The sequence below is a fragment of the Agelaius tricolor genome, unplaced genomic scaffold (assembly GCF_023055355.1).
Source record: "Agelaius tricolor isolate 1412-34295 unplaced genomic scaffold, bAgeTri1.0.p SCAF_19, whole genome shotgun sequence".
Taxonomy (NCBI): Eukaryota; Metazoa; Chordata; class Aves; order Passeriformes; family Icteridae; genus Agelaius; species Agelaius tricolor.
In genome coordinates, this window is record NW_027269279.1 from 1,262,142 (window position 1) to 1,281,669 (window position 19,528).

General features: G+C 49.0%; 1 protein-coding gene across 6 annotated transcripts in view; it reads right to left on the reverse strand.

The window, feature by feature from the left end:
• TSC2 (TSC complex subunit 2) overlaps positions 1 to 19,528 on the reverse strand; it is a 33,823-nt gene that overhangs the window by 11,788 nt on the left and 2,507 nt on the right. For 2 of the 6 annotated variants that reach the window (XM_071444846.1, XM_071444844.1), the window contains exons 4-30: positions 19,013 to 19,123; positions 18,267 to 18,411; positions 18,022 to 18,139; positions 17,505 to 17,553; positions 17,029 to 17,154; positions 16,636 to 16,709; positions 16,164 to 16,290; positions 15,384 to 15,527; positions 15,021 to 15,158; positions 14,726 to 14,829; positions 13,842 to 13,923; positions 12,837 to 12,992; positions 12,589 to 12,705; positions 11,963 to 12,085; positions 11,578 to 11,684; positions 10,695 to 10,848; positions 9,784 to 9,906; positions 9,349 to 9,483; positions 8,681 to 8,870; positions 8,225 to 8,318; positions 7,647 to 7,749; positions 6,801 to 6,895; positions 4,228 to 4,356; positions 2,166 to 2,330; positions 1,235 to 1,387; positions 964 to 1,076; positions 222 to 443 (exon numbers count right to left, since the gene is read on the reverse strand). In XM_071444846.1, coding sequence (XP_071300947.1) covers positions 222 to 443; positions 964 to 1,076; positions 1,235 to 1,387; positions 2,166 to 2,330; positions 4,228 to 4,356; positions 6,801 to 6,895; positions 7,647 to 7,749; positions 8,225 to 8,318; positions 8,681 to 8,870; positions 9,349 to 9,483; positions 9,784 to 9,906; positions 10,695 to 10,848; positions 11,578 to 11,684; positions 11,963 to 12,085; positions 12,589 to 12,705; positions 12,837 to 12,992; positions 13,842 to 13,923; positions 14,726 to 14,829; positions 15,021 to 15,158; positions 15,384 to 15,527; positions 16,164 to 16,290; positions 16,636 to 16,709; positions 17,029 to 17,154; positions 17,505 to 17,553; positions 18,022 to 18,139; positions 18,267 to 18,411; positions 19,013 to 19,123 — 3,397 coding nt within the window. Of the gene's footprint in view, positions 1 to 221; positions 444 to 963; positions 1,077 to 1,234; positions 1,388 to 2,165; positions 2,331 to 4,227; positions 4,360 to 6,800; positions 6,896 to 7,646; positions 7,750 to 8,224; positions 8,319 to 8,680; positions 8,871 to 9,348; positions 9,484 to 9,783; positions 9,907 to 10,694; positions 10,849 to 11,577; positions 11,685 to 11,962; positions 12,086 to 12,588; positions 12,706 to 12,836; positions 12,993 to 13,841; positions 13,924 to 14,725; positions 14,830 to 15,020; positions 15,159 to 15,383; positions 15,528 to 16,163; positions 16,291 to 16,635; positions 16,710 to 17,028; positions 17,155 to 17,504; positions 17,554 to 18,021; positions 18,140 to 18,266; positions 18,412 to 19,012; positions 19,124 to 19,528 lie in introns of all 6 variants that reach the window. The other 4 variants (XM_071444845.1, XM_071444841.1, XM_071444848.1 and 1 more) reach the window with 2 other exon arrangements.

The window sequence follows — 19,528 nt, forward strand, 5'->3', positions numbered from 1 at the left end:
CTTGGAGCAGCCTGGGACAGTGGGAGGTGTCCCTGCCATGGCAGGGGTGGCACTGGATGGGCTTTAGGATCCCTTCCAACCCAACCCATCCCATCCCACAGTTCTACAGTTTCAAAAGACAGTAAGCCACAGACAGATTCATTTACAACTAAATATGGATTTTTCTCCTTCCCCCAGGCTCTGGTCTCTCCCCAGGATCCACCCCACACTCAGGTACCCACCTGTGGGCCTGCGCACCAGGATCTCTGCCCAGCCCTGGGTCAGCAGTGGCACATAGGCAGCCAAGTTGGCCTTTTCCTTCTGCAGGGCTGTCTGTGGAGCAGGACTGGCCTTCTCTGGGCGGGCTGCAGCAGCAGGAGGGCCCTGTGTCCCTGGGGAAGTTGAGCCACTGGGAAAATGGGAGGCGGAGCTGTCTAAGGCACCAACACGTAAGGCATGACCACCTGGAAGGACAGAAACAGTCCAAGGGAGAGACATGCTTAGTTAGCCCCAAAAACATCTCAGGAATGAGGCTTTTAACCTCTTCTACCAGCTGCATACACAATATATTGGTTTTACTTCCCTTGTCATTACAATTATTATTATTAGAATTATTTTGTTTTAATTACTAGACTTGCTCTTCTCTCAATCCACAAATTTTCTTACTTTTCCCCTTCCAACTCTCTCCTCCATCTCCCTGTAGGGACAAAGTGAGCACCTGGGTGGGGCTTAGCTGCCAGCTGGGGCTAAACCACAAAGAGGATTTGATGTTCCATGTGTTCTTTATAAAGCAGTTTATGTGATCACCAAAGCTCTCCTGCAAAGAGAGGGAGGCGGGAGAAGCCCCACCACACCTAAAGCCAACAGCTCCTGCTACCTGCCCCTCCTTAAACACCAGACAGCTCCAGATCTCTGATTAGCTCAGACACAGGAGGCACCTAGACCTTCAAGCTGTGGCAGGGAGAGCCCAGGATGAGAACTCACCCGACATGGATCGGACTCTGTTGCGGGAGCTCCTGCAAACCTGCTGCCCAGGCTGGGATTCCAGCTTGGCTGGAGCTTCCTTGGTCTGTCTCACTTGCAAAACAGGGTCTGAGCTGCAGGAAAGGAGATATTGGTGATGTTGAAGGAGGATTCAGCCATGCTGGACAAATAAAACATTCCTCTTACGCCAAGAGGAAGAACTACAAAGATGTAGCAGTGGTTTAGGTGACTTTGTCAGGTGGAGATTTCCAGGAACAGGAGCAACATCTACCTTGATTCTGGGGTGCTCTGGAATTCTCCAGAGTCCAGGCCAAGCAGGGACCTTGTCCCTGTTCCAACACTTGTAGTGATGGTCACCAGCTTGTTACCAACCAGCCAGGTCTTGGTCCTTCCTCCAGCCAGCAGAAACTCCCCCACGGGAGACCTGGGAACACATTTGGGATGAAGATTCCTCAGGAGGCAGAGAACAGAGCTGGTGCCATTAACCATAAAGGAGGTGCTGCCTGCTCTCCTTCTGTACACAGCATTTGTGCCACCCCCCTTGGCTGCCCACATCCCTGTTACCCATCAGGATGATGGATGAGCTGCTGCAGCACACTGGCATTATCCTGCAAGGACATGGAGCAAAGCCCTGCTCCCACACCTTCAGGGCATCTCCTCCAGACAGGTCCTGGCTGAAGCAAAGGTTGCTTCTCTCCAGTGGATTTGACAGAACCATAGAATGGTTTGGGCTGGGAGGAACCCTTAAGTCCATCCAGTGCCACCCCTGCCATGGCAGGGATACCTTCCACCATTCCAGGCTGCTCCAAGCCCCATTCAACTGGCCTGGTACACTTCCAAGGATGGGGCATCCTCTGGGAAATCCATTCCAGGATCTCACCACCCTCACAGGAAAAAAATTCCCTCCCAGTATCCCACCTATCCCTGCCCTCTGGCAGTGGGAGCCATTCCCTGTGTCCTGTCCCTCCATGCCTTGTCCCCAGTCCCTCTCCAGCTCTCCTGGAGCCCCTTCAGGCACAGGAAGGGGCTCTGAGACCTCACCACAGCCTTCCCATCTCCAGTCTTCCCTCATCTCCTCCTTTTTAGCCAAGATTTTATCAGTGAGGAAAGGCTTCAGAGCCCGAGCCTGCCAGAATCCCAACATTTTCCCACCAATAAAGTGGAACATGAACCTGAATGCCACCCGTGTGTCCCTGACTGACCTCTTGGGCACAGCGGTGAAGTTGGAGAAGACGTATCGAGCCATCATGTCCAGGCAGGTCTCTGTCAGCTCCAGGTGCAGGTTTTTCAAGTTGTCATCAGCCTGGGCCATGGAGTTTTCATCTGCAGAGCCCAGGCTGGAGCTGGTGATGGACGTTTGGATGCGGCTGGAAGAGAAAGTCCCCGGGTGCCCGATGAAACGGCACCACGTCCCCGTCCCCACAGGTGGTGGGATGCAGCCCCTGCTGTGCATGCACGTGCCAGCCAGCACACCCAGGCCTTGGGAAACAGATTTTGGGATCAGCCTCGTGCTGTGCTTCCCAGGCTGTCCTTGCAGGAAGTGGATTTTCTCTGGAAAGCCTCCAGTGCCAGCTGGCCAGGCCAGCAGCGCTCTCTGACGTTGGTGGCCCATGGGCAAGTGCACCAAGCAAGGAGAGAGTGGCAGCTTTGAGCTCCTAATCTATGCTGAGGGCAAGCATCCCATGACCAGCACCAGCTTCCCAGGCAGCAGGTTGCCCATGAGCCAGAAACTGGGGCACTCCACACCTCACTTTCCAATCCTGTGGTTTGCTGTTTTCTCTGTTGCATCTCTTCCGTATATTGGTTTTTTCCCCTCCAAATTCAATAGCTACATAAAACCTAATTTAACTTGAAATAGGAAAAAACATTGCACTCTGAAAAGGAAATTGGCACAAGAAGAGAGAGAAGGTCTGCCTTCAAATCAGCCAAATCAGCAAAGCAGTTTAAAAGCATTTCTGTTTTAGGGCTGGACTGCAATATTCTATAAAGACAATTCCTTATGTCATTGTAATACAAACTAAGCTGAGGCACAGCCAAAATTGTTATCATGTGGCAACTTCTTTGGCTTCATTAAGGGCAATTATCTGAACTTTTCGTTGCTACCCTTTACATATAAAAGCAAGAGAAGAAAATTGCCTCATGATTAATGGGGAAATCAGAGAATCCTGGAAGGGTTTGGGTTCAAAGGGACCTCAGAGCCCACCCAGTGCCACCCCTGCCATGGCAGGGACACCTTCCACTGTCCCAGGCTGCTCCAAGCCCTGTCCAGCCTGGCCTGGGGCACTGCCAGGGATCCAGGGGCAGCCCCAGCTGCTCTGGGCACCTGTGCCAGGGCCTGCCCACCCTGCCAGGGAAGGATTTCTCCCATAACATGAAGTGTCAGAACTATAATTGCAATTCAGTCACTTCAGCCTCTCTCCCCCAGACACCACATAGAGCCAAAAATTAAAAAAAAAAAACCCAAATCAAGTTCCACTGACAGCAATCTTACAGGTTAAGGCACAAATCTTCAGGTTCAGCAGTTTAACACTCAAGGGAAGTGATCTAGAAATATGTTTTAAAAACTGGTATCAATTATTTCACTTCTTTCATTGGAGCAGATCAATGCTTGCCATCAAAACCTGTCAGTCAATCAAATCAATCTCTGAAATCAAATCTTGTTTTCCTTAGTTGTGAAAGCAACAATTCATATGGGCTGAACACAACCCTCACTGCTCTCTGGAAAGACAAATCCAGGTTTTTCATGGCATCATTCTTGAGACCAGGACACTTCACCAGCTCCTTCAGAAGAACAAATCCTAAACTGAGGCCAGAACTAGACTGGAAGGAGGGCTCTCCATGACTTTGCAGAGCTTCCAAAGCCTCTCCTGAATCAAACCCCTGCTTGAGAGGCTCAAGTTTTAGTGAGCTGTACCCAGGATTCTCACTTGTGCAGAATGCAACCTTTTTCCTTTTTCTGTGTGTGGGTTTGTTTGGGTTTTTTTTCCCCCTTCACTACCTTTACTTTGAAAATAGAATCCTTGATTGCTCAAGCACCAGAGAACGTGGCAAGGTGAGCACAGACGCCCAGGGTGTGACGTGGCCTTGGGAAGCCTCGGGATGCTTTCCCAAAACCCTCGCCCGTGCCTGAGGCTGGTTTTTGATGGGATAACCAAGTCATGCAAGCATCCCACATGCAAATCCACCCTGCCTCCACCCACCCTTGCAGCAAAACCTCCAAGGGCCCAGCTGCTCTTGGATTGTCCCCATCCAAAGTGCCTCTACCTGCGGACCACATGTTCAGACACACTGATGCTGCGGGATCGGAAGGCATCAACTGCAGAGGGTTCTTTCAGCTCTTTCACTGGAGGAGAGTTATTCAAGCCTTGCTTTGCATTTTTGGCTAGTCTTAAACTACTATGTGGAGAAGCACCAAGCCCCAAAAGAGGTCACAGAAGGGAGGAAACCATTGTAGGGATGTAGGTTGAAAGGTCACAGTCACAGGGTCAATATTGGGGGATCCCGGAGGGTGATGGAAAATAAAACAAATGCCAAAAAAAAAAAAAAAAAAAGGGAAACAAAAATTAAAACATACAAACAAGCAGAGCTGAAAGCTTTAAAAAGACAAACCACATTTTGAAAACAAGATTTTAAATGTGCTACAAAACAAATGAAATTAGTACAAGTTAAAAGAAAAAAACTGGTTGAAATGAGAGTTGGAATACTGGACTGTTCAGCAAAGGCAAGGGCACCTGAGGGCTCCCTGGCACAAATTCCTCAAGGCTGAGGAGTTTTGTGCACTTCAACCCCCTCTTGTGTTGTCCCAGCTCACCATGGCTCAACACCTGAGGGCCTCCACAGATCCTCAAATGCTTTACCTGGACTAGGTTGCAGCAGGTTTTAATAAGAGACAGGGACCATGACACCAATCTCTGTCCTCACTGAGCCTGGCTCAAAGCTGAGCTTTCCCCCAAGTCACAGCACACCCAGGGCCTCTCAGAGGTGTCCCTTAGCCCACCTCGAGGCCCTGGGGACCCTGACCCCCTGCTCCAGACCCTGCCACACTGCAGGGCCAACAAACGCCCCTGGGGATGCTCCTGTGCCGCCCCAGCTGCCTCAGCCCAGGCTCCAGGGAACCCCCTGGGCTCTGGGCTGGCACAGAAAGGAAATTACTGCGCACACCAGCAAGTGCCAGGAACACGTGGGAGATGACAGCAATTAAGATCCAAGAGGCACTTTAATTAGTCACTGAGATGCACACCAGGCTGCCAGGCTCGGGGCTAATTTGGGCAGAACAGTTGGTCCAGCAGCTCCCATCCCCAGGGATAAAATGCAGGCACTAATTTACCCCTTCTGGCTCTTTCCAAACACAATTTGTCTGCCATCCTCATCTCTGTGAGCTCTTACATCTCAGATTGCCACCTGGAGGGATCAGAATTTCTTTGTCCTTCTCCCAGCAACCTCTCCCAGATCACTTTTGGCCACAATTGCTGCAGAGAGCACAGGCTCATGCTCAGGGACCATCCCCTACACCAACACCAGCCCTAGGAGCTGCTGGGATCGTTATCCCTTGGAACACCCAGCACCTCAGCTATGGCAGGGAAACATTCTTTGGGCCTCAGGACTGAAAACCAGGCCCAGAAACGTCTCAGGAAGGAAACTGGAATCTGCTCCAGGCCTCTCCTCTGTGCCCTGGCCAGAATCCATGCTCAGCCAGGCCCAGAGGCAGTGGCATCCTGCTATTGCAGTGCTTTGGGCACTGCCTGAGTACAGCCACACTCCTCAGCAGAGATCTCTGTGGAAAGTGATCCAGCAAAAGCCTTTAGAGACAGTAGTATTCCAACCTGGTAGAATTTAACAGGGTTTTTTAGGGGGAAAGAAAAAAAAAAAAAAAGATTAGTTGGAATTCTAATTGGAGAGATGAGTGTCAAAAGCCTTCTCTTCCAAGTTTCTGGATGAAAGAGGAGGAGATGGGAGAGATGAAACACAACACAAGGCTCACAGCTGCAGCAGCAGGGCAGGGATGGTGTTTCTGCATTGCAAGACTCTGCTGCAGCCTTGCAGGTGAAGTAGAGGCACTTTCCCCAGGGCTCAGATGCCACCATGTGCTCACTGCTCACAACACTGAAGCAAGTTAAGTGAACCAATTTAGGTAATCCCTGAAGGTAAAAGGACATTGGAGAAACCCTGAACACCTTCCAAGGAATATCTTACTCTCCTGGCAAATGTTACTTTGAATGACTGCTGGCAAGAAAGGCTCTGACTTCTGAAGGCTTTGCTTAAAACTGTCATGATGGCTTCAAAATTCAAAAAATAAAATAGGGACTGGGACATCCAGACAAACAGAAAGCAGCTGTCTGCCAGCCAGTGCACTGACCTGGCTGGGAACACCATGGAAAAACACAGTACTGGTTCTATAATTTATCCAGGTCGTTGATCACAACCATTTCTCTGGCAATCATCTGAAAATGACTCGTTACAGATCAATCATCAAAAGGAGTTCACACAATCCACATGAACACGGGGTTCTGTTATCTCTGGTATCACCCTCTTCTCTCATCTCTGGTAACAGTGCACTGACACGCCCCAACCTGACACAAGCGTTGATTTTCAGAAGGGAGCACCAAAAAGGCTGCCCAGGCCTGCAGGACAGGCAGTGCTGCCTCAGCTGCCCCACCAGGCTGCCAGCCTGGCTGGATCCCAGCCTCTCACCAACCTCGTTTGTCTTTGACCTAAAGAGGTTTACTTTGCTTGCTTACTGCACTGCCAGATGGGGATCGGTATCCAGGGACACGCAGGGCAGGGCGTGAGCACCAGAGCAGGGACACCAAACCCTGCTGGGGGCCAAGAGAATTTACCTCTTTGGCCTCTCATTGAGGCTGGTGCTGCGAGCCCTGAAGCTGTCCTTCTCTGGGGTGTCATCAAAGGACAGGAGCACGTTGGAGCGCAGGCCCTGTGGCGGGGAAAGAGGAGACAACGTGAACAACGCGCAGCTCAAAATCTGCATCTCAAAATCTGCATCTCAAAATCTGCATCGCAAAATCTGCAGCTCAAAATCCGCAGCTCAAAATCCGCAGCTCAAAATCCGCAGCTCAAAATCCGCAGCTCAAAATCCGCAGCTCAAAATCTGCAACTCAGGATGTGCAATTCAAAATCCGCAACTCAAAATCCGCAACTCAAAATCCGCAACTCAAAATCCGCAACTCAGAATGTGCAGCTCAAAATCTGCAGCTCAAAGTCTGCATCTCAAAATCCGCAGCTCAAAACCCGCAGCTCAAAATCTGCATCTTAAAATCCGCAGCTCAAAATCTGCATCCCAAAATCTGCAGCTCAAAGTCCGCAGCTAAAAATCTGCAGCTCAAAGTCCGCAGCTCAAAATCTGCATCCCAAAATCTGCATCCCAAAATCTGCAGCTCAAAATCCGCAGCTCAAAATCTGCATCCCAAAATCTGCAGCTCAAAGTCCGCAGCTCAAAATCTGCAGCTCAAAATCTGCAACTCAAAATCTGCATCCCAAAATCTGCATCCCAAAGTCTGCAGCTCAAAATCTGCATCCCAAAATCTGCAACTCAAAGCACGAGAGCTCACAGAGATGCTGACAGGAAAACCAGACTTCTGCTGGCTTCAAACAGAACCTTCAAAGATGTCAGCTCAGTTTGGATCAGCCGGGTTCCTGAGTGCTGCTGGGCTGAGCAGTGCCATTACCTTGGTGATGTAGGGGACAAAGTCCTTGCGGAAGGGCAGGCGGCAGCGGATGAACCACATGGCGATCACATGGTGGGCCAGGCAAACGATGTACTGGTTAAACCTGCACAGCAGAGACACCCACAGCTCAGTGTGCACTGCTCAGCCCGGCACACTGAGCTGCTCCTTCACCTACTCAAAGTGTAAAGGAAAAAAAAAAAAAATTCTGTTCAAGAAAAACAGGTTTTTGTCCGAGGTGATGATGTCCTAGAATTGTATCATTGAATTACAGAATGGTTTGGGTGGGAAAGGATCTTGGACTTTATCCAGTTCCACCTTCCACTATCCCAGATTGCTCCAAGCCCTGTCCAGCCTGGCCTTGGACACTTCCAGGGATCCAGGGGCAGCCACAGCTTCTCTGGGCACCTGTGCCAGGGCCTGCCCACCCTCACAGGGCAGAAATACCCCTTCTTCAGGACAAGCCTGGTGACACCAAAATGAGCAACAGCCTATGGATAACCTTGAGCCAAAACCTACAAGTACAGGCTTTCCAAGCTCTCAGTTCCACAGATGAGAGAAGCACATTGCTGTGGCCTTACTTGGAGGGGTTGGTGTAGGGCAGGGAGATGGCGAAGACGCTGGCGTACTGCTCTGCCGCGAAGTTCCGGTACAGGTGAGGCAGCCTGGCCAGAGCTGCAAGAGTCCGACAGCAAAACCAGCACAGGTGAGCCCTCAACACACCCCTTCAACATCCTAACTCAGTTTAATTTCTAGATTTTTGGTTTTTTTCTGAATGATCAGTGACATGGAAGTTAAATCATGTCATGCAAGAAGAAAGCAGCTCGTATTTCTGTATGGCTGCACAACACAGAGTGTGTTTCTTTCTTCAGAGCAAGAGCTTCATACAGAAAACTTGTAACAAATGAGGTGATCCAACATTTATAACCTGAGCAAGGGCATCACAGTGCATTCCATACGGCCAACACCATCAAACCCCTCCATTCCACACAAAACCCACAACTACAGAAACCGAAAAGAAGAACATCACGACTTACTTGACAGAAATTCCAGCAGAGGGATTGCCATGTTGGCCGTGGCAGAAATGTGGGTGAGTTTGACAATGAGGACGGGCAGTGCCTTGATGATGATGTCTGGCATCTCCACGCTGCAGACTGACAGTGCCACCACGCACTGGTTGGCACAGCGGTAGATGAGCCCGTGCTCCAGGCAGTACACAATCTCTCGCTGGAGAGCAGGGAAACACTCAGCACACCAAAGAAGACCCTGACACCACCCCCTGGCTTCTGGCAGCACCCCAGAACACCCTGCAAGGTACCCCTGCTGCAAGGTACCCCTGCTGCAAGGTACCCCTGCTGCAAGGCTGGCTGACACAGCTGAGTGCTAACACTGAGCTTTCAATAATGCTGCAGATACCCCAGGCCAAACTCTTATCAGGGAACTCAAATCAAGTAGGTAGTTGAGACTTAAAGTTCCTGATTTAACAGAAATTTTGTGTCTATAAGAGGGTAGAATCACTCAGTGACCTATGTGGGGGGAAAGGTGAGGAGTGAACCCACAGTTAATCCTACATGGAGTCACCAAAGTATTTTCTCACCCACAGCAAAGGGCAGCGTTACCTTGCACTCCTGTCTCCTAACCAGCTCCCAGGCTAAACCATGCTGTACAGGCTCTGCCCTCCCTGCAGCCTCCCATCTCCCCACACCTGCTTGGCTTTGTCCAGGTAGTTGTGGTAAGATATCAGCGCTGTCAGCACGGGGACCACAGCCAGGTGCAGATCCGTGCGGGAAAAGCCTTCGGGGGTCCCGTGGAGCCTGTCCGTGGTCTTCTTGTCTGTGAGCTGAATCACACAGCCAGTCAGGGAACCTCTCACTAAAACACCCTCTGAAAGGCACTGCCCACAGCTCCCCAAGACCTGTATATACATATATCCATATACATGCATTAAAACAAACAGTTATTACCTATTCTGTACCTAGAACAGCCCTCACAAAAGAGAGGATGAGTGAGAATTGACAACCAGCCTGCTAATCTTTAAAATATTAGTCTGAAGACAAAAAAAAAAAAACCACTCAAAAATCCCCTCCAAGCAATTCCCAAGCAAGCCAAGGAGCTGGGGACTGTGCTTCAGTGGCATTACCATGTAGCTCAGTGCAGAGGCCAGCTGGTCTATGTTGCAAGGAGAAGTTAAAAATAGCACTTTATAGCGGAGGGACTCGGGTAATTTGTTGAGAACCAACTTCAGCACCTTCCAGTCTGTCTCCTGCAAAGACAGAAAATGTTAAGGTTGAAAATTTTTGCATGATTTCACTTGAGTTTGGAAGATCAATCAAATTGCAGACAATGTGTCATTTCCTAGGCAGATGTAGGTCTTGTTGTGGTTGATACAGAAAAAGAAGTCACAAGTTTCTCCCTGTCTGTCACCCAGCTCTAGGTGCAATATTGGCACCACAAATTGGAAGAGAAATTATATTGAGATCTGACAGCCAGAATCCAACTCTCCTAAGCACCAGCACCAATTAACTCCCAGAGCAAGCCAAGCCCTCAGCACAGAACTGTGTCCAATGCCACCCTCAGGAACAATTCCTATTTACAGTTTACTGCTGATGAAACATTCACAAATTCTCAAAACACCTCACAGACTCGCAGTGGGAGAGGTTTTAATTCCAAATGCCCTTCCAGAAGCAGGATGGCCTCTTGGATCTTGTTTCACAAGCACAGCCTTTGCCCTTGCCTGCTCTGAAGCAGTGCAGGGAAAGCCACGCTCATTTCCTGAAGAGCTGGACTGCTGCTCCCACTGGTGGCTGTGAAGCTGCACAATCACACCCACATTTTGAGCAGGAGGAGCAGAAATTGCTTTTCAGGATTTATTTAAGAACTCTGGGCAGGGATTTGACAGGCAGCTCGTGCCAGGAGGGGACAGAAAGATGCCAGGAGGGGACAGAAAGATGCCAGGAGGGGACAGAAGGATGCCAGGAGGGGACAGAAGGATGCCAGGAGGGGACAGAAGGATGCCAGGAGGGGACAGAAGGATGCCAGGAGGGGACATACCTGCTTCAAACACTGCAGGAGGACCCCAAAGACCATGGAGTAGGGCAGGTGTCCCACCCGGACCGTGGCACCCTGGGAAGGCACACTGGGGCTGCCTGAAGGTGGGGACAGGGTGCCAGGGGGCTTTTTCTCAGAAGTCCTTTTCTCTGCCTCTCTGCAACACAGAAAGGGAGAAAAATACATGTCATTTTTATAGCTTATTCATGTGACCTGCAGCACCACCCTGTTTGGGAAGCAGGTTGAAGACTGAACAATATAATCTGCATTTTCAATTTTAAAAAGCACAGGATTGCCCAGCAGACACACTGCATCAATTTGATCAATGAAGGATTTTTCTATCTAATTTAGAAAATATATCTTTTGGGGTGTGTTTAGACAAGCTATAAAATTAAAACTAGTCAGATTTGTACAAATCATTGAATCAAATTCAGTGTGCAACTGGTTTGAGGCAAAAAATTGCACATTTTTGGGGGAAGCTTTGTGAGCAGGAACTTACATTTCATGTCTGAGATTGAGAGCTCTGCAGGTAAGTGATTTGTAAGAACAGTTCACCAATGCCTTACTGGTTCAGACAATCCTAGGCTGTAACTACAGAGAATCCTGGTCTAGGATTTGGAAGATTTAGAAAAACTGCAGATTGCTAGTGATGGAACATTAAGCTCAGCACACAAATTAGTTTGAAAACACAATTTAGTTTGGAAAAACAGCTTTCTAAAAATAAAAAATAAATTGAGAAGTGTCCAAGGCCAGGTTAGGCGTGGCTTGGAGCACCCTGGGACAGTGGAAGGTGTCCCTGCCCATGGCAGGCACTGGATGAGCTCTAGGACCCCTTCCAACCCAAACCACTCTGTGATTCTTTTGTTTAACACAACGAGAAACCTACACAAAATCACAGAGGCAGTAGGGGCTGAACCTCACTGCTCCATCCTTGTTGGCAAGGCCCAGGCGGTGCAGGGAGTCAGCTCGGAGCATCAGCAGGAAATCAAACACCTGCAACAGGGAACACACTGGAGTCACTCAATCCCCCAGCCACTGCAATACTCTCCCACCCCAAGATGATTTTTTTCCAGGTGCAGAAGGACTTTTAAGAGATGCCATGGCTTGTTCTGCAGGAGGCACCGCTGCTGGCATCGCACTGCATTTACACACCCGTGTGAGACAAGGAACATTAATTCTACTTCTTGCAAGCTCCAGAGCACCCAGTCCCCACCTTTGCCCAGGAAGCCCAGAGGGTTGTGGAGCTCTGGGAGCACGGGGGCTGCTCCTACCTGCAGCCTGATGCTGCTGGCCACGGGCAGGCTGTAGCAGAACTTGTAGTGGCGCTGCACGTGCTGGATCAGCATCTCGTACACGCGCGTGGCGTGGCTGGAGGGCAAACTGTACAGCTTGGTCTGCAGGCACAGAAACACAGAAACACAGCCCCAGGGCTCTGTCACACACCTGGGGCTGCACTGCCAGCAGAACCGCAGCAAAAACTTCATCCTCACTGTAACATGACCAGGTGGCTCTGGAAGGAAGCTCTGCAAAGATCCAGAGCTGCTCCAGAGAACAGCCTGCTCTTCAGCACAGCCCAGGACATGCTGCCCAAACACCACAGATCTATTCAATCTATTCAAGTTTATCAGCTCCTCCTTTCTGCTAATTTATGGCCACATCCTCCCCCCACACACAGGAAAATGTGCTCATCTGGGTTGTACAGAGGGAGTTAAGAAAATACAACACTTAGCAAACAGTCCCACAGTGCTCAAAATCAAAGGACTGACCAAAACAAGACTTAAAATATTAAATAGTTAAAAGTCAGAATATTTAGTAGTGGGAGAAGCGTTACCTAAGAAGCCAAGGCCAGCAGAAGGGTATTGTGAACAATCTGTGTTTAATGCTCTGCAGAATTTACCTGAAGAATTATCAGGAGCCCAAGAACTGCTGTCTTGACATCCTCCAGAGAAGCTGAATATGACAGCAAGTCCCTCTCTTCCAGCTCAGAAGGAGATGACAGAGAATGTGCAGCCACCTTTGAGAGAGAAAAGCCACACGTGGTTTAAACCTGCAGCACATCCTTTCTCTATTGCCATGCTGGAAGCCTCAAAGCCCCAAGAAGTCACCCCTGCTGGGACAGCTGCCAGCCCTGGAGGTTCAATTCACCTTCTCAATGATATCCAGCAGGCTGTTGAAGTGGTGAGTGTTGCAGCCTTCAGCCAGGTCCACCAGCAGCTGAGTGGCCAATTTTCGGACCTGATGGTCTTTGTCCTCTGGGATGTGAGCCAGCTGGGAGATCACCACCAGGTTTATCAGCTCTTCCTGCAAGAGGACACACCCTCCTAAGCTGTCAGATGTTCAGCACGTCAGAGAAAGAATTGCAAACAAAAGAACTCAGCTATTCTTGTACCAGCCTTGTTCCTCCTTTCATTCCTTCACCTCCTCTTCCATCCAACAGGTATTTCTGTCTGCCAGCCCTCCAGACATTTGTCACTTTTATTGAACTTTTCAGTGCTTTGGGTTTTGTCTGTCCTATGATTTGACAGCCCAGGCTCAAACAGACAGGGATTTCTAGGCCTTGGTTTTTTGAGAGAGAGAAGAAACACCAAGCGCTTCATGTTTTCACAAATCTTGAATGAAGCCAAGGAGCATTTGTGCCCCTTCCTGCCCTCTGACACGTTGGGCACCTCATGAGGAGATCAGGATATCCATGGATATCCCCAACTTCTCTCTCACAGAGTTTCCATCTTGGACAGCAATTAAACTGCAAGCACCAAGACCAGTCACTGCTCAAGATGTCCAGTCCCCATCCTTTTACAAAGCTTTTAAATCAGCTTTGCACCTCTCACATCAACTGTCAATCCTTCCAAAACAACACAGACGCGGATTTAACAGCCTTAAAACAGGGAAGCCAAGACACAACCAGGTTTGTCCTCAGAACCCTGCAGCTCCCACTGCAAATTGCCCATTCCTGTATCCAGCTAAGGACAAGCAATGGCAAATCCCCCCACAAGCCCCCCAAAGAAACAGCTCTGTGTGGGTGAGATTTAGAGCCCAGGGCTGTGCCTTCCCCATGGGCAGAGGGCACCTGAAACCCCCAGGACAATGGGCCCCACCAAAGGCTTTCCCACCCACCTGAGACCCCACCTGGGGCCCCAGGCAAGCACCCACCTCATAGAACTGTCTGTTGATGCTCAGCACAAAGGACAGCACATCCAGAACCTTAATCCTGACAGCACTACGGCTCTCGTTCCTGAAACAGGAAAAGCAAATCCAAAATGAGTAAAAGAAGAGTTGTTGGTATTTAGGGAATGGGGAAAAGTACAACTAAAGGAAAATAAGAAACTTTTTCAGAGTTGGGACAGTAACTGTGAGAGATCAGCTGAGCCCTGAGTTAATGTCTCTCCACCTGAAATCAGATTCAAGAACAATTGGAAATTCAAATCCCAGTTTAGCTTTTACTCCTTCTGCAGACCTGTAATTGCACTTTCCCATTTCCAATCCAAACTAGGAAGCACATGTAAGAAGAACAAGTGCTCTGGTGAGCAAATTTAAAAGCAAACACATGGCACTGAGGAAGAGCTGCTCTTTGGCAGCATTTCACAGAGGAGACAGAAGTTTGTTATTGCTCCGTGTTGATGTTTCAGAGCACAGAATCCCTTAGGGAGCACCAATTCAAAACCAGATAACTGGAATACTGGATAACCATATGCAATCCTAATGCTTAACAGGAAAATCTTGTTTGGTGTCAGAACTACAAAGTGCTCTGGAGTGGAACACAACTGCCCAAGCTAATTGGAATAGTATTGAATGGAATGAAAGAGAAGGAGAAAAAAGCAGCATAAAGAACTCAGTGGAAAGATTTTCTTCTGTTAAATAAGTCCTTTCATGTGCTCTGCCCTGGGACTACCACACTTCTCAGCAGCCACTTACTGACTCAGAACTTCAGAACGTTAGAACTTCAGAAAACAAAATTATCTAGCATGACAAGGTGGCAAGAAACACTTGAAAGCGCTTCTTAAAAGTAAGAAGTTCCCAAAGTTATGATTTCCTACCTGAAGAATCTCTCCATTAGGAGCTGCAGGTTGTGGATCCAGCCATCTTTGGCAGGGTGGATGGACTGAGCTCTGTATGTTATCAGGTTTAACACAGAGGATTCCTTCATGGAAGGACCAAGAAATGTTTTTAGTGCATAAGCAAACATAACAAATCCATTTCCCCAACCCCCTCCATGGGAATAAGACTCATGGAAGTCCTTGCTGGGGTTTTCTGACCATTTCCTATTTTAGGACTCTCAAATATCAGCTGTAACGGAACAAACCCAAAAGGAGGACAATAATAAAGCCTTACTGGTCTCTGATCAGCACATCTTTCCACCAGCTCAAAAAATCTCTCTTCAGAGCCATGAAAATCATTCTGGTCACAGAGCTCTTCTACTGTGGTCAAAAGATCATGTACAATGGACTTCAGCTCTTGGCTCTCCAGAACCTGAAAAGAGACAAAACCGCTCCTGCAAGAGTTCCACCTTGCCAAAAAGAGCTAATTTTAAATACAAACAGAAAACTCAGAGAAAACTCTCTCCTCACAGCGGCGAGAACTGAGCTAAGCTTTTCTCAGCTCCCTTCTCCCCAGTGCACACACAGATCACTTTGCAGGAGGATTTATGGCAAAGCCTTGGGCCTGAAAGCGCCTGCAGGCAGGCCCAGCACGCACCTGCAGCTGCTGCAGCAGCCTGTCCATGATGTCCAGGAGGATGTCCCAGGTGACAGCCTGCAGCCCCTTGCCGTATTTCTTGATCAGGCGCGTGATGGACAGGACGATCTCGTAGGACACGACTGCGTTGGGACAGGTCATGGCCTGCAACCAAAGCCCTTCAGGCGGTGAGCAGGTGGGGAGCAGAGCCCTCAAACCCTCTGCACCCAAATGCAACAAGCCTTATTAATCAGGGAATCAGCCTGGAGGCCTGAGATAAATCCATTTGGGTCTCTGCACACAGAGCACACAGCACAGAACCGCTTTCTCAAAGCAGTTCTGCTCTCCTCAGAGCAGCTGGGCCTCAGATGGCAGACACAGCCCCATCCTACAGGCAGACAAGGGGATTAAAGCCAGTAATTCCTGCTTGAGGCACTCAGATGAGGAAATTTTGAGTGCTCTGAGGCTGCCCCTGGAGACACCCTCGCTCGCTTTTTGTACCACCCACTGGGAAGAGTGAAAGTTGTTGCTTTGTATTTTATTTTTTAAGGTAAAGTGCCCACAATGTAGGTATTTGCTAGAAAGGACTCAGACTTTGCTTTTCTGGCCAAAGATGTGCAAGGAGGAAGCCTCAGCTACAGACACAAATCCTCTTGTTTTACTGTTTCTCCCTGCTTCACCCCACACCCAGTTTCTCCCTCTCATCCTCCAGGCCCACAAAGATCTCCTCGGTGTAGGGGGCCACGCTTTTGGTTTAAATTTGCCCAAGTAATTAAAAAGTTGCCCAGCATCCCAGCCTACCTTGAGGAATGAAGGCAGCACTGAAGTGGGGGAGTTCCTGAGGGAATTGAGGCGATGAGCCCCCCACAGAGCCATCCCAACAAAGAACACAGCTCCTCTCAGCAGGGCTGCATCTGCCATGTAGGATCTAAGGACAGGGGGGAGGGAAGAGTCAGACCATGCCACAATTATTGCAGCATACAAAGTCAATAGGAATATGCACTGTCCCAACAGGAATTCCCAGCTGTTACACATCAGGGCCTTGCACAGCAATGGACAAACATGAAAAGCAGCAAATCATTCACCACAACTTTAAACAGAGGGAAATTAAATTCAGAAATGCCCTAAATGAGCACTTCAGCAGCATAACTAGAAAGGGAAATTATTTCTAGGCACCAGAACCTTCAGCTTGTCCTGCTGAGGTTGGTGACCCCCCATCTGTCTCACTGGGCCCTTAGTGAGCTCCTTGGAGTGGCTGGATGCTCTCCCTTACCTGTCTTCCATGATCCTGCACATGTTGTAGATGGCACTGTGGCCCAGGTGAGTGCCCAGCAGGTTGCGCATGAGCTGAAATGCAGAGAGAACACCTCAATGCCCAGCTGTTAAACACTCAGCACCTAAACATGCATTTCAATGGCCATGCTTCTGAGGAAATGTGTCCTGCCTTTCCCAGGGCAGGACAGGAGCTGCCACAGCAGCTGAAACCAGGGCAGAATCCCATGGGCATGACATGAGCGGCACTAATGAGAAGCCGATCCCTCGGTACTTCAACACATTTTAATTTTAATTACTCTTAAAACCAAGCTGAAAGTGGTGGCAGATGTGCCCAGGTAAGTCTGACACTTCATCCAGGGGTGAATTCATGAAAGCAAGCGGGGTTTCTGACCTTCCAGCAGGGCTCACAGAGCTCCTTCACGTTGATGGTGCGGCACAGGGTGATGATGAACACGGGCAGGTTCTCCGAGGGCAGGCAGTTGTAACAGACAACTGCATCCAGGACTTGCAAGGAAATCTTTGGGAAAGGGAAAGACAAAATGGTTGTACACTTCCCTGTGAATCAACCAGGTCAAATCCTCACCTGGCACACCCAGGAAATCTTCTGGAAGTCAAAATGGATGAAGATATTTTGGGGTTTTTTCTTTTTAAAAAGCATTGTCGATTCATTTATCAAATTAATGCTCTGTTTGCTTTGGAATAAATTACTGGTGTATGAGATTTATTGGATTACAAATAGCACAATACTGCATCAGCTCTCTTGAAAGATGAGAATAAACCCAGAGTCTGATGATCTGACTTTGTTTGTAAAAGTTACAAAGAACTTCAAAGAGTTCTGCAGTACTAAAAGAAACTCAGATCACTGACCTCTATGTCCATAGATGATGAAGTCTGAATGCACAAGAGGCAGATCTTGCTGTTAAGAAAGAACATTTAATTAGAATTGTTTGCTCCACATGATTTTAGGCAAATTACAAAGAGCCAGAGCAGTCAGGTTAATTGCCATGCTATTTAACTCCTCACTGCCCTTCCTGGGGCAATGCTGGTGACAGCCCAAGGGACACTGAGCTCTGCAGTCTCTTTTATAAAGTCAAAGGGAGACTTAAATGCAGCTCAGGTAATGCAACAGCACAGACCCTTGTGAGACTGAGCAATGCAAACAGGCCCACCCCACGGAATGGGAATGGGAGAAGCACATTTAGTTAAACTAAAACAGACCTGAACACCACAAGAACTGAAAATCAAATATTTGTCAGAAATCACCTAGGAAGAAACAGATCCAGATGGGGACAAAAATATCCCAGTTGTCTGTGTATTGATCTGTAACTTTCTCTCTCTGTAATTTGCCAGGAATAAGCAGGTAGGAGTTAAAAACCGAACTTACTGGACCATGTCAGCTACGTAGTCTTCCAGGTAGCAGCTATTGAATTTCACCAGGTTCACCAGAACCAGGAGGAACTCAGAAGTCAGCCCAACATCCATCCACTGTAGCACAAAATCAGCTAAAAAAGGGAACAAACCCCGTTACCTTCTACTCAGGAATGACACCACTACTTTTCCTGTTATCACTGGGTGTCTCTGCCGGGATTTCTTGCCCCCAGACTGAAGAGGGGCTGGGACAGTGCTCACCCAGCTCCTCCTCCAAGTAGGTGATGTAGCGCCCGTTCTCCGTCAGAGCCTTGAACACTTCCAGCCGCTCGTGCAAGTCTTCATTGGAGGGATAATCCTTAATAACCTTGAAAAAGTGGGCTCTGAGGATCCCCAGCCTCTCACCCTTGAAACGAAAAAAGGAAGGGGGTTAAGGGCTGGTCATTAGCAAGGTATACCTCAGTAATCTTCCTGCTTTATATTAGCTTTTTGTTGAATCAATGCCTACTCCCTTCATAAGCACCGACCCCTGCTTTCTCAGAACACTGAGAATGACAACTTTGGGCTGATTCAGCCCCATGTTTGTGCAACACGTTGGGAAATCTGAAGAATTCCTTGTGTGCTGAACTTGGCCAGGCTAGAAGTGCCTCACACAGAACCCCTTGCATACCTGACACATCAAAACCAGCTGCAAACTGGGGCTAGAAGGTCTGGGCAAAGACCACATAAAATCTGCTGAATTATGCTGAACTTAACCCAAAGAATTTCCTCTTTCTCAAGAGCGTTACCCCAAACCAGAACAGCTTTCTATGAGTTGTACGAAAAGTTTTGCTACGAGGTCAAACCAAAACTTAAAACTAAAACGCTTCCTTTTCTCATTTATGAGACACAACCAAAATTACAAATATGAACCTTTGCAGAGAAGAGCTCCCTGGTGCTTCTCCCATTTCCCCCTGCACAAAGCCCCGTTTAGGTCAGTGTCCCCTGCCCCGTGGGGCTGCTGTCACCTGTCCCTGGACGATGGCCTTGAGCAGGTGGAGCACGGCGTGCCTGGCCTCGGCGGGACGCTCCGGCTGCAGCATGTCAGCCACCACCTTCCACACGGCCTCCACGGCGTGCTGGGGGCAGGACAAACACAAAACCGCGGCGAAAGCGTGAGGCAGGGGAGCTCAGCTCCTCCAGGAGCTCCAGCCAGCAGGTCACAATCAATGAATGATGGCAATTCGGGACTAGGATCCAGGGCGTCCATGTGCGGGGTTCTCGGCTCTGAGGGACACTCATCCACCTGGTCACACACTCAGACCAGCCCCAGGAGACCCCAAATCCAGCCCCATGCCCCAGGAACTGCAGCTCCTCATTCCACACTCACTGCGAGTGGGAATATTTGTGCAGAAGCCTCCACCCAGCGACAAGATGAGTTCAAAACCAATTGGGGGATGTTTATTAATAAGCATAGGAGATAAGGAAACCTCTCTAAACATCATCTCCCATGAGCTGTCCTGAATATCCCCAGCATTCTCCTT